Source organism: Passer domesticus, chromosome Z (genome assembly GCF_036417665.1).
Source record: "Passer domesticus isolate bPasDom1 chromosome Z, bPasDom1.hap1, whole genome shotgun sequence".
Taxonomy (NCBI): domain Eukaryota; kingdom Metazoa; phylum Chordata; class Aves; order Passeriformes; family Passeridae; genus Passer; species Passer domesticus.
The window spans coordinates 70099368-70113784 of NC_087512.1; the positions used below are offsets into that span (position 1 = coordinate 70099368).

Below are 14417 nucleotides of genomic sequence, written 5' to 3' on the forward strand. Positions count from 1 at the left end.
AACAAAACTGTTTCAGAGTACATGACTAATTGCAAGACTGTGTTTGAAGAAGGATTCATTTATGAAAAAAAGTCTAATAATTACCTCATGGTATCTATTAAATTAGGCCAGATAAATTTTAAAAAATCTGTCACAGCAGTACAAGTTTTTGTTTCATCATATCTCCCTTTTTTGCATGCATGAAAAGGAGTTTTAGCATTGCTGGGTCTTCGTCTTATTGCAGGTGGTTTTGTTTTCCTGATAAGTTTACTGTATCAGTTACCTCAGTTACTAAAAATGATAATATAGCCTTTTGTTTGAAAGCCTCAGTCATCTGGCATAGAGAGAATCATAGTGCAAGTCATGATTGTGTGCTTATATGGCTTGACTTGGAGCGCATAAACGCCAAGGAGCGTGTGGATGGTGTTATCCACAGATACCCTCTACTGAACCAGCATCTGGCCAACCTCCTGGCATTTGAATGATACAAGAAGCAAATATCTGTGAGTGATAGCTTTGGCATGGAAGAGAGAGTTTTAGAGAATATTCAAATTATCTAAAGATTCTCTTTTCTGGATGTGTGAATATTTTGGGTGATATGACAAAGTGCCAAACACCACCTTCCTTTGCAGAAGAATATTTATTATTTCTTTACAGAAAACTGATCACATTAGGAAACAGAATGAAATGCATAGTGTTTAAAGTGTTCTAACTGTTTGGAATAGAATTTATGAACCTAAATACAGCCAAAAAAAGATCTTTAATTTTATTTTACCTTATTTCCATACTTCACTTCCTGAGGATTTATTCTTCTTGTGTTTAAGAGTTGCACTGGGAGCTGTGAAAATCTTTTGATTAAATTTTGCTGAGAAGAATAATATAACAACTTATTATACACCTTTTTTGAATTTAAAATTAAAATGAAACAACAAAAATAAAATAGTGCTGATTGTCTTGTTGTCTGTTCTTCAACAGACGCACTAAGATGATTTTGCATCCTTTTTGTCCTCTTAAGAGCAGCACATTTTGCTTTGTGATACTAGGATTATGTTGTAATAGGAGGCATATGAGAACTTGATGTCATTTTGATGTCAGCTCAGTGGCAATTTGACTTCTCTTCTGAATTCCACTAGCCACGGTTTTTTAAAAATTTTAGCTATAACTCCTGAGTTTCGACTTGTTTGCTTGACTTAGTCATGCAGAGATATGCATGCAATATAATGCTATATATGATTTTATTCACAATTACTGATTGTTTCCTGTTTCCTATCATTCAGAGACAGCTTTTAATGAGCCAGACTAGGTAGAAGGAGTATTCCAGTTTAATGAGAAGTAAAAGCTGTGTTCCATAAACTATTTACTGTTCTGTCATATCACATCAATATCAGTTAATGTGATGTGGAATAGGATAGTTTCATTACCCTTTTATTAGCCAATGTTCCTATTGGTGCAGGATTGTAATGGGACATTTCCTTTGTAAGGAAGAAGTTACTGCTTGTTTATAAAAAAAAAATTCCTATTTTTTAATTATCTTTTGTACTTATGATTAGATAGAAAATTACTAAAAATTTAATCTAGCTTGCATGAACATATAATGAGTCTGCTGTTCAATTGTGTGCAGAAAAACAGGTCTACATTTTTAAATGCAGTTGTCCAAATCTGCTTATAAAGTTGCCAGTGGATTGTTGAGTGGCTCTTCTGTGCACCTACTTATGGAAATTGAAATCTGCCTTTCGCTGTCTGACCAGAAGTTCTTTTCTGACAAGATCTAACATGCTTTTAATATTTACACCTATGATTATCTTATGTCCGTAAATCTTAAGAATCAGATGATGCTATGTGCCTTCTTTAAAATCTTAAATCTTGTGTACAACATGAAAAGTATCTGTACAATGGCATAAAAGTTCAGAGAGCATCCTGTCAGAAAGTATGGTGGTGTATTTAGGTACATATTCTTCTTTATATACTTAGTGTAGCATGTGTTTAGTTTGTATCAGTTAAAATGATGGACAAGGTAAACACCTTCTCTGATGGGGATTCTTTTTAAAACTGTGTCGGTTTGGTAGATTCTAATTCTTTTCAACATTTTTATGTTAAGCAATATTCAGTTAGTCTCAGATCTCTTGCAGAACCAGTTTTGTGATTCCATCTACAGATTGGAAGATCTTTCTAATCAGTTCAGCAGTACATCCAGTATCTCCTTCTGTTACATAAGTACCTTGCAGGCTGAATTCTAGATATCTTCAGATTAAGTTTTGTCTCCATAAGGACAATTTTTCTATTGTGACAGATCTGTAGTAGAATAGTAATAATTGGGTATAGTATCTTTAGATTACCCCATTATTACTAATGTTTTTTACTAGCATTCTTTTTGAGTTCAGGAGCAAGTCAAGTCAAAAGCCAAGCAAGTGAGGCAGAAGCCTGGCCTGCCTGAGCAGGGATCTTCTAGAATTTAGGTGGAAAAGGCATGTGTATGGACTTGGGACATCACTTATGAGCAGGTGACATGAAGGGACTTTAAAGAGGCTGTCCACTTCTGTAGGGAGAAAATTTATGTGGCCAAAGCTCAATTGAAGTTCAAGCTGGCCAACACTGTGAAGAATGACAGAAAGGGCTTTTAAAGTAAGTCAAGAGCAAAATAAGAACCAGAGACAACATCGGTCTGTTGTTCAACAAGGTTGGTCACCTCACAAACTGGGACATAGACAAAGCAGAGACATTCAGTGCCTTCTTTTGCCTCTGTCTTCAATCCCCAGAGCCCAGTGTTAGAAGACTGTGACTGAGGATAATGTTGACCTCCTAGCCAATCCTGAACTTGTTTGAGACTTGCTTCTCCATCTGGATATGCACAGACGTGTAGAGCCCAGTGAGGTTCATCCCAGGTTACTGAAGGAGCTCAAAAATGTCATTCTTTCCATTATTTTTCAACTGTCTTGGGAGTCTGGAGAGATCTCAGCTGATTGGAAGATGTTAAATGTTGTTTCAATTTTCAAGAAGGGGAAGAAGGAAGCCTCTGGTAATTACAGACTTGTCTGTCCCACTTCAGTGCCTGTTAAAATTATAGAAAAGTTTATTCTGGGAGTTACTGAAAAATGCTTGAGAAATAATGCAGTCATTGGCCATGGCCAGCACAGGTTCACAAGAGAAAAGTGCTACTTAACCAACTTAATTTCCTTTCTTTTCCCACTTAGGACAAGGTGACCCATCTAGTTGACTAAGGGAAGCCAGTGAGTGTAGTTTTTTAACTTTAGCAAATGCCTCTCACAGTATCCTTGATGAACTGTTCGTCACAGAGCTAAACAAGTCCACAATACTGGGTTGGGTGAGCAGTTGACAGATTACGTTGAGCTCAGGGTTGAGCTCAAAGAATTACAGTGAATGGAATTACATCAGGCTGGTGGCCAGTGACATTCCCCAGGACTCAGTTTTACAGACAGTGTTTTAAAATGTTTTTATAAGTTGTCTGGGCACAGGAATTAAAAGTACATAAGTGATTTCACTGATGATACAAAATTAGCAGGAGATGGACTATATGGACTCTCTTGAGGGTAGAAAGGCCTTACAGAAAAGTTAAAACTAGAAAGCTAAGTACTCACCAGCTATGAAATATATGGAGACTAAGTGCCAAATTCTCCACCGGGGATGGGGCAATCATGGTTATACATACAAATTGGGAAAGAGACTGGAGGCCAGTGGGAAGAGACTAGAAGTCTGGGTCAATGGCACATTGAGTCAGCAGTGCCCTGGCAGCTAGGAGGGCCAAATATGTTCTGGGGTGCATCAGGCACAGCATCGCTAGCCCAGAAATGGAGGGGATTGTCCCGCTCTGCTCTGCACTGGGGCGGCCTCACCTCGAGTGCTGGGGGCAGTTCTGGACACTGCTATATAAGGAGGATATCAGACTTCTTGTTTTAGCTGTGCAGAGGAAAGGGACCAAGATGGTAGAAGGCCTCAAGGGCAAGAGAAGGGGTGGCTGAGGTGACTTTTGTTGTTTCTTGTGGGGAAGGTGCATATCCTGAGGTGGCTGAGGGGTGACCCCATCACAGCCTACATCTTCCTCAAGCGAAACAGCAGAGGGGAAGGTGCATATCTCCTCTCTCTGGTGACCAGTAATAGGACACAAGCAACTGGAATGAAGTGGAATGAAGCAGAGGAGGATCAGGCACATTAGGCAGAAGAGTCCTCACTTAGAGTGTGGTCTTCCCTGGAACAGACTTCTGCATAAGTGGTTAAGCACTAAGCCTATCTAAGTTCAAGAATCTCTTGGATATAGTCATATGGTTTAGTTTTCGATAGTCCTGTGAGAAGCAGGGAGTTGGACTCTATCCTTATAGGTCCCTTCCAACTTGAAATATTCTTTGATTGTCATTGCGGAAAACTCCAAAGTTTCTGGTTTTGCCATCTGTTTATTCAGTCTTGTGTTTTCTATGCAGAGGAGAAAGAAAGATGTATGCAGGCTGAGAGAAAAAAAATATAACATTACTTGAGTTTCTTTTATTTGACTTCATACAGATACTAATCATTACAAGGATGGACTCTGAGAGAGAAAAAGCTGCTTTCATTCACCCGTTATCTAGGATAGAAGGTAAATTACTCTTTTATGTGTATTTTTGAAATAAAAAGTGGCTCTTATTATGTAGATTGCTGCGTTCCTGTGTAAATGCTTGGTGCAGATGTTTCTCCCTTCTCATCAGGACCCTACATATTTTCCTCAATGTTTAATATTTCATAACTTTTCCATCAGCCTTTTATCTTTTAATTTTGTTTTCTCCCATTTAAGAGTTCTGGTCTAATGTTTTCTATTTCAAGAGAGTGATAATTTATCTGCTGAGTCAAAGGGTTTTTTTTTTAACAGAGCATGAAGGAGCTGTGGACAGCCCATTGCCTAATTGTATTTGTACCTGTTATCTTGATCAGATTGTCTCATTGTTTTTAGCTGATCATTAGTCATAAGCTTTCTTCCTTGCAAGCCTATTCAGATCAGTTAGATTTTAAAAATCTTAACTAAACTCCTCAGCATAAAGCCTTGAATGAGTATTCAGGTACAGATCAAATTTTCCTTTAGCTATATGTTGCTGATCTTGCTTGCTAATTTGATAAATATGTCAGCATAAGCTGTATCAGCTCAAGGCAGAAATATACTGTTTCCAATATCCCACCTCCCCACTGATACAAGCAGCACTTTCATCACTTCAACATTTTACCTGTGAGTGATTTCACAAGTACAAGATTGTTCAACACTGCAAATTCAACTGGTAAAGCAAACATGTTTCAAGAACGTGTAAATTATAGGCTCAAATTATAATTTGAGCATGTAAATTATAATTTGAACATGTAAATTATGGGCTCAAACTATAATTTCAGCCTATAGTTATGTTTATAACAAGTCACTGACTCCTTTTATATTGCTTTTTAAAAATCCATTTTCATAAATCCTATTTGTTTGAACTTTATCAAGCGTCGTGTATTGTCGTGTTCTTTTGCCTTTAAAAATAAAGTTAGTTTTCCTGTGCTCTTAAAAGAAGAAAGCCTGTCTTTTAGAATGTTTTGAAAGGGAGGAGGCATGTTCACAGTGCTTTGGCTAATAATAATATTTAATGAAAAGAGCTTTATTTGTTTTAAGATCTTAAGACTTGTTTGCAAACAGGTCAGTCCAACTATGCTTTTGAAAAGAGGCACTTGTGTAGAACCAACATTCCTTCTTAGATACATATTCCAGTTAAAGTTTCAAATGTACAAAAAGTGTAAAGAAATTTAACTTACAAAGGGGCAAATGTGGTTCCTCTAGTATTATGAAACAGTATTATCTTTTAATTTTTCATTTTAAGGTAATAGGGTTGTGATTTTTTGAGACATTAAACTGGTTTGAATTACTTTTTCCTTGGTTCTGAGAAGGAAGTTTCTAAATCATTACATCCAACAATATAATACAGAAATTGTACAGGACTTCAGCAAGGTAGAATATGTAATACTTAAAATTTTAATAACCTGTGTTGTTCCACGTTTACTCCTTGCTGTTGTAGCAAATGTTTTGATTCATTTTCATAGAGGCTTATTTATTTTATCAACTGTTTAATTTTTTTTTTTTTTAGCAGGTTTGAAAGCTGTGGATTTGAATTCTGAGAAGAAAGGAAACCCTTTAAGTTGTAAAGACATCATAAGCAGGTAAGTTAAATTCCTGATTCATGAGAACAAATTCTTTAGTCGAGACTAAGGTCAGCGAAACTTCAGTTACTTTACTTCCTTTCCATGGGTCTTTCCAGTCTGGAGTAAAGTTTTCATGATAGCATTGGTTTGATAGCTGTAGTTTTCACCTACAGCTTCATTTTTAGAATTTTGTCCACTCTAGAAAAATGCTTAATGAGGGCTAGAAGAACTTTAGGGGACAAACAATTGCATATTCTTTATATATTGTTTTGCCTGTTTAGAAAAAGAGAAATATGTAGAGAAACATGATTTTTGCTTGTTATAGAAAAAAATGGTGAAAGAGCATAACAGAAGAAATGACAAATTATGACATTTCTTAAATATATTATATTTTAGGCAGATAATTGTAGAAAGAAGAGTACAGCTTTTGATTCTTAAATTAACTTTTAAAGGAGTTGGAACCTTAGCCAGGAAGGGTAAATAGACTTTAAGCAGTTAGAATTTGCCAAAGTAAAAGTGAGTTTATTTTGTTCTAAGAGTATTTATACCTGCACTTATTTTTATTCATATTTTGTTGGGGTTTTTTAAGTCTTAATAGATATTCCTGCATTATTGTACATAATCAGCAAATTGGAGCTGACTTCCCTTGGACGCACTTCTCACTAGTAATGGAATACGATTATTCTGAAAATTCTGGCTGGAAAAATCTGTGCAAAAATCTGAATGTTACTTACATGACTTTTAAAACCACCCTCCCTGAAATAATACAAATGGGTAAGTGTTCTCCAGAACTGTAATAAACAGTTGGACTGACCTATGAAAAGAAAACATTTTCTGTTCCATGAAATGCTACATTCATATGCCTGTGGAAGAGAATGAGTAAAACATTATGAGGGCTAAAGCTCAACAAACAGAGCTGGGTTATCTATGCAGCAAGAAGGTGTTTGTATTTGAGTGTAAGCCTAGTTTTGGCCAGGATGTAGGAGTACATGTGGGTTTATAAGAGACTTTGTGCCAAGTTCATAAGTTGTTTATAACTTCTGCAAGCTGTATCCACCCTTCCTCATTCTAAGGGAATGCTTCAGATCTAAAAAAATCTGAATTTAAGCATAATTTCAAAAAGATTTAAGGGAGTTTCATTTTGGGGGGGAAAAAAGTATGGAGTGGAAGCATTTTATTGGAGATTAACAAAAGATACATTTTTGAATGTCCACTTTATATATCTATAGTTTTTTGCTTATTAAACTATTATCTTACATATATAAAATGTTTCAGGGAATCATGGTGGTTCCTTTCTTCTGGAAGTACAGATTCCATATGTATTCCTGACAACTGAAGGTCTTCTTAATATGCCAGATATTCTTCAGCTTTTTGAATCCAAGTGAGTGAAAACAAGGACTTCTGTGCTCTATTTATTTTCAGATTTTCAGGACATGTATGTTATTCTACTCTATTATGTATTAGTCATCTATTGGCTATCACATAGATTTCTGCAATTCCACTATTAGGTCTTTAAGAGACTAGAATATAGTTTTTTCTGTTGAAGTTCATAACTTAGTACTAGAAATTCATACACATGTCAACCAGAATGGAATTAGCCAATTTTTATTTTTTTTAATTGTAGCTGGTATTTTTAAATCAGAACACCATTTTCAATTGTCTGCTTTTCTCTGAAAATCATGATGTTTACAAACTTTTCTTTTCTTTAGTGCTTCTTGGTCCTTGGAAGACTTTGTATTCAATTCTTCATAAAAATTGCTTTGGGATTTTTTTGTTGTTGTTGTTTTTATCCACTGAAGCTATGCTAAATACTCAAACTGAACAATAATAATAACATCTTATTTTCTGGTGCATCACAGTGTTTAGGAGAGGCTAAGTTTAAAACGAAAGCTAATTTATTCATAAAATTCAGATCCACTATTCACTTAATTTTTAATACTCTATAAATTGTATGAATACTGCTAGGGTTATAAATCATTGTGCCTCTTTATTACTTCTTTGACATAATTGTCTTGAATTTTGCTTTGACAGTAATAAATACTTGGTAAAGCTACCTTATATCTCATGAGGGGAAAGTAAAAAAAAAGAAAAGAAACAATGAAAGAAACAATGAAACTAAGAAATAGGGACCAGAGCAGCAGTATCTCTCAAACATAGTGGCAGAGATACAGATAGTTGATTTCACCGTGTTGCTAGACAGACATGCCAGTTTTAATCCTGTCTACATCCTTGAGCCAGCTGTGGAGCCATTTTTGGTCTGTGTCTAATTACAGTTCAGTAGGGGAAAAAATATATGTCTTTTACATTTAAAATTTGAACATACAATCTGATACGTCTTTAAACTCTGACTTGTTCAAGTTCTCTGTTCAGCCTGGCCATAGGGAACAATGTTTTGTTACTTTTCCACTAGCTCCTTTTAGCACTGATGAGGGAGTTAAATAGGTGAGCAAAGAGCTGTACAATTTCAGAAAAGGTAAGAGTTTACTTTTTTAAAACATCTGAATACACTGTGCATACAAGTTTCTAGAGGACATACTGGCAGATTCAGGTTTAGGTCTCTTGTATTTCCTAGTAAAACAAAACAGGAGCCTTTGCTCCTGGCAGTTCTAAGTCACTTAGAAATGTTAGGGTCATACCAATGGCAATTAGGCACAAAACAATTTTCTTTGTTTTGTGCTGCACAATCATGAAAGGAGGAAAAGAAATACAGTATGTAAAGTTAGAAAAAGTTTCTAAGTATCTATCTTCATTTCTGTATTACCTCTGTTTTTTTGTAAACGCAAAGCCTGGATGTCAAGGTCATACTCAATGCAGTTAGCAATATTATTTAATTACTGCTACGTTGATATGTATTTTTCAAGTGTGTCTTAAAGTAAACTGAGCATTTGAGAAAGATCAAGACTATATAAGTTAAAAAACTGTATTAAGAGGTGTCTGTTATCCATTTTCTTTAAGAAAATAGTATTATTTTACTTGTCTGAGTTTTAATGAAATAATTTTACTTTTTCAGGTACAGCATTACCTTTGTTGAAAGAAGCAGCAGTTACTCCTTAAGGCTCTTTGGAAGTACAGATCGATGTGTCGTGCTGACAATAGATGAATGCACTGCTATCTTTCTGCAGGTACAAAATGAAGCTACTGTGTCCAAGTTCTGTTATGTGTTCAGTCACTTCTAGGCCATATCTTTAGACTTCTGACACATCTTTTCTTCCCCATAATCATATTTAATTCATGCATTGTTTCACATCACAAATCATTAACCCTAAAAGTCTGTGCCAGTTTGACTAGTTTAAAATGTTCTCAGTTTCTTCACTGAAGTAATATTTGACCTGTGATTGGATTATATGAAATGTAGTTAAAGGATGCATATTTCAAAAGAGGGTTGTATAAAGAAATTTTGTAACAACCAATCAAACGTATTTGTGGTTCTATTCTTTTACTAGTGTGCATATTAATTCCTTCCATTTCAGATGGTTATCTGAATTAATCTATAAAATTATTTGTTCTACTTTTAATAAAAAAATAATAGTTTAAGCAATAGCATACTACTTATACTCTGGTATGCAAGACAGATTACAGGTAGAAGAACTGCTTCTGAAAGATAGATATATAATAAAATAATCAATTAGTATTACAAGTACAGCATAGACATTCTTACAAGCTGCTGCCATTAGTGATGTTGTACTTTTTATAGTTAGTGTAGGTATGTGATTTGTATAGGCCAAGTACGTACTTTGGAAGTTTATAACAATATTTTGCATTATTAAAGTTCACAAAAAATCTTGAGAACAGCCTAAAAAGGCATTGATACTGTTTTTTTTTTAGAGGAAGGAAGAGGCATAAAACTTTGAATCAGTCTTTTGAAGCTCAAAGAAAATAAAAGTTGGGATTACAAACTAGTTTTCCCAGCTCCCATATGTGTCCTTAATGCTTACATTATTTGGCTGTATTGATGTTTGATCCACTTTCTGCGTGTTATATTGATACTCATTGAAAGCTTGGGGCAGCCATGGTAATGTATTTATTTAGTTTTTACTCTTTATTTAAATTCCATGGTAGAGTGTCGAAGAACTAAATTATGAGGACTCCTGTGACACTGTAATATCAAGGCTGATGGCATTATCACTCCAATATGTGTGCTGTTGGATTATTTTCTATTCCAGAGAAAGACTGAGTTTAGAGTAAGTTACTAAATTCTTTTGCTATCCTGGTATTTTTAAAATGAACTTGTCACTAAAGAAAGCCGCTTATTAAAACAAGTTGACACTCATTTATCTTTGAACTTCTCTGTGGGAATACATTTCTCTTAGAACAATACAGATATTGTAAGCTCATATTTCTAGTGTGCTTTGGGTTTTTCACTTAGTTACAATGTTGTCATGCTCCTACTGAAAAATTCAGTGAAATTGTAACAGTGATCACTGGAGACCACCAAAAGCTTAGAAAAGTTGGTTTTTATTCGTAAGGCTATTTTCAGTCTTACACAAATGATAAAGAAATGGTTGTTATAAAATAACAGAGTTTGAGGCAACCAATATTGACATGAGCTATATTTCAAATCAACAGGTCCAGAAATTTCGTAACCCCAAAGATAGGAAATACTGTAATTATTCTTACGTCTGTTTGAAGTAAATTAACCCTGACAAATGCATGGTTATGAATTACTGTGTTAATACCATTGTATATTATTTGCAACAGGGAAATGTTCTTCAAGTGTTCTTCCAGTGTGTCAGTGCTTCTCCTTTTGCTATGGAAGCAAAAGCACCTTCTGTTGACATAGTTCATAAACATTAATTTATTACATCTTTTGAGATTTTTTCTATAAGCAAGTGGTAATTTCCTCTCTGTTTTTCTTCCAGTGTCTCCAGTGATCCACACCTTTTGCTTCAGATCAGACTTGCTTTTCTGTAGACTGACTCTGTTTTCTTTCCTTACAGTTGATCCTTTAGCAGTCAGTCCTTTAATGTATTCTAGTTTTTTTTCCACAGATATTAATGTTCAAACTGTACCAATATTCTGAATTCCAGGAAATTAAACAGATATTTATGAAGACATGGAACAAATGGTTTGAGATTATTACATGTGTATATTAAATATTAATGATCCAGTGAAACTGTTTTACAGGTACAGTCTCAAGGGTAATACTCTGCTTAACCTTGTCTTAATTTATGCCACTCTAATTGAACTTACACAGAAGTCAGAAGACTTTGAAGTAAAGGTAACTTTTTTCTGTATTAATCTTCATTATATGATATTTCCAAAAAGCTCAATCAAGTGTGCCTTCTACATCAAAAACATGAAATAGCTCAAAATTACTAAAATAGGAAAAGATCTTAATTCAGTGCTGCAAAAGTCAGTGAAAAGACTGTGTTGACTGCAATACAAGTTGAATCAGAATGAAATAGCAGTTAAGTCTTTTCATAACTAGGAATCAAAAAATGGGATTGTACCTTAAATAAATTATTAGAATATATATTAGTCTTGCTTATGTCTTAATTTGAAGTTTCAGATCAATATTTTGTTGCTGATGTGACAGAAGAAAAAAAAAAGAAATAATTTGCTGTCAGCTAGTGTGCGTTTTTAATGTCACAGGATAGGTTAACTTCTTTCTTTGAAAATCAGGAAATCTATAATCTAGAAAATCTGTTTTAGAATCCAGTATAATCAGCAGTAAAAAATGGGGCAGAGGTTTCATTCAGCTTACCAAATTGTTGGTAACTTATATTTTTGAATGAAGTGATATCTTTTTTTGGAACTTTTTTCACTTATGTGCAGCCAATGTTTAGTGCAGATCTTTATTAAGTTGTTATTATTTGCATATTAAAATTTGTATTAAATTTACCTGATTAAATGAAAGTTAAATGAGGATGAAGAGAGGACAAGGCTTTTTTCATTTCATGTACTTACCAGTGTAGCTTGTATGGAAATTATAGCTTCAGAGTGTTACACATGTTCTTAAACTGTAGTAGGCATCTCACAATTGCCTGTTTTATTAGGAACTCATGTTATGCCTAGAAACTTGATCACATACAAAAGACCTATAGGATAAATCAATTAATTTCAGCTACATAGGATCTGCATAAATAAGGAGTGTGATTTTCAGCCAGGTCAAAGGTTGGAGTTTTTCTGCATGAAAAGCAGATGAATCAGGTTTAATTACTCAGCAATAGTGACTCTTGTGTTCAGGGTGACCTTTAGTTTTATATGTCAATGTCTGGAGCAAATTAAGACACTCATTAGAGTAAGTTTTAACTAAGAATGTTATGTATCACTTTTAGGTAGTTCTTACACCGGGGATTGAAGAGACAGCACTGGTAATCCGTCAGATTGCTGACAACATCTTGATAGCATCTACTATCAGTCCTCCTGAGTGGCTGGACAAATCCTGGCTTTCTATCTTGCCATCTGAGGTTTGCTTCTCTTCCCATGAATTGAAAGTTTCTTCCTCTTTCTAAGATTGATAAAGATATAGGCTTTTTTTGTTGTAGTTCTCTTAAAATATATTATTAAAATAAGCATTATTATATATGTGTGTGTATATATATATCTATATATATATGCAGATATATATACAAGCATATCTCTAGTATATATGCAAATACATGTATATACATAGAAACATATATATATATGTTGTGTATATATATACACTATATATATATATGTCGTGTATATATATATACATAGAAACATATATATGTGTGTATATATATATACATATATATGTATATACATATGTGTGTGTATATATATATATAGTATTTCCTTCATCTTTATCAGCACAATTAGATGTAACTTGGACTTTCCCTGTGCTTTCACAAGTAATCTGTAGGGAGGTTTACCCACCACACCTACTTCCCAATTTGTGCAGTTCTACAGTTCTAGGCACTAGGTTTAAAAAAACGACCCAAATTGTTAAAGAAAAACATAGTGGCTCACTTGGGCAGGAAGCCAGATTCAGCAGTGCTGATCCATTACGTAGGTCAATGGCATTGCTTGCCGACTTGCTTCAGTAACAGATGGTAAAAACTTGTTTAACTCATGCAGTCACTTTTTTAACCCGTATTCCAGTAAATGCTGGAACAGGCCCATCAATCCCAATCAAATGTATTATATCCTTTAACTTGTGTAGTAAGGTTCTCAAATAAAATGTATGGATTTGTTCATTTTATGTGACAGCTTTGAACTCTTGTAAAGCTGAGATTGTTTCTGGCTTTTGCAAAATTCATAGGTATTATAAAGCAGGTATTGGCATGGCCTTTCAAGAGGGGGGTATTGGATTATAGGTTTTCCAATTTAGAGATTAAGGATACTGGTAAAAAATGTAGAGGAGTCGTTGTATTGTGTCTGTTAAAGATATTTGATCTTGGCAGTGTTTTATGAAAGTCAGGATCAGAAGCTGACACTGATAACATGCTACTCTCAACTTACTGCCCTGTTTGTGACATTCATCCTCCCCCTGACAACTCCTGCTTTTGCCACCTGTTTCATTGCCATTAGCAAATACTGCTTTTGTAAAACAGAAGCAGTTTTGTCTTTTTATTTTGATCTAGGCAATTCACTTTAAAATGGAGAATTAATAGTAAATCTGGTCATGCATTTTAAAATCAAGTTTTTCACTGGTTTTAACCTTTAGAAAATAAACATCTTTAGACTTGCTTTTTGTCAAATGGTTATGCAGAACTTACTTTTTTCAGAAATGATACTTTAAAAAATTAGTTATTATTGTACTATAAAAGTTCACTGTTTGAAAGCTGTATTTCTATTATATACTCTAGGACTTATTCAATAAGATGTGACTTTGTAGAACAGGAAAAAAAGGATAAAAAATTTGTCAGATCTCAATCTAACAAAATAATTTTCATTTCCAGCCAGAGAAATGCCTGCTTACTTTTCCATGTATCAATCCTTTGGTTGCTCAGTTTATGCTAAAGAAGGGATCTTCACTGAACAGGTTATTTCTTGCAAGCTTTGATCAACTCCAGGAACTTCTGCCACAGGCTCCAAAAAAAATTTTAAAGGTTGATGAAAATTATTTTATGTACTATATAAATTTTTTGCTCTGTTGTAATATGTGGTTGTTTTGATTTTTTTTTTAATCCGATGCTACATGTGCATTTGCTGGTGTCATTTAAAAATTAATTACAGGTTTTAGCATATCATTCATATCCCAAATGTTGAGTCTGCTGATTGTCAGCAGATTTTGTCAAGTCACCATTTTGTTTGTGGGAAGATAATGAGAGTCTTTCTGTAATTGGAAAAATACTCATTAGATCAACTTCCTCCTCGAG

General features: G+C 34.3%; 1 protein-coding gene across 13 annotated transcripts in view; it reads left to right on the forward strand.

Annotated features, from left to right (window-relative positions):
• The window catches only part of SHOC1 (shortage in chiasmata 1), a 48003-nt gene that overhangs the window by 29116 nt on the left and 4470 nt on the right, over positions 1-14417 (forward strand). For 12 of the 13 annotated variants that reach the window (XM_064403958.1, XM_064403952.1, XM_064403957.1 and 9 more), the window contains 9 exons: positions 4492-4564; positions 6072-6144; positions 6716-6900; positions 7402-7507; positions 9137-9248; positions 10186-10307; positions 11251-11344; positions 12405-12536; positions 13998-14147. In XM_064403958.1, coding sequence (XP_064260028.1) covers positions 4492-4564; positions 6072-6144; positions 6716-6900; positions 7402-7507; positions 9137-9248; positions 10186-10307; positions 11251-11344; positions 12405-12536; positions 13998-14147 — 1047 coding nt within the window. The remainder of the gene's footprint in view (positions 1-4491; positions 4565-6071; positions 6145-6715; positions 6901-7401; positions 7508-9136; positions 9249-10185; positions 10308-11250; positions 11345-12404; positions 12537-13997; positions 14148-14417) is intronic. The other variant, XM_064403954.1, reaches the window with a different exon arrangement.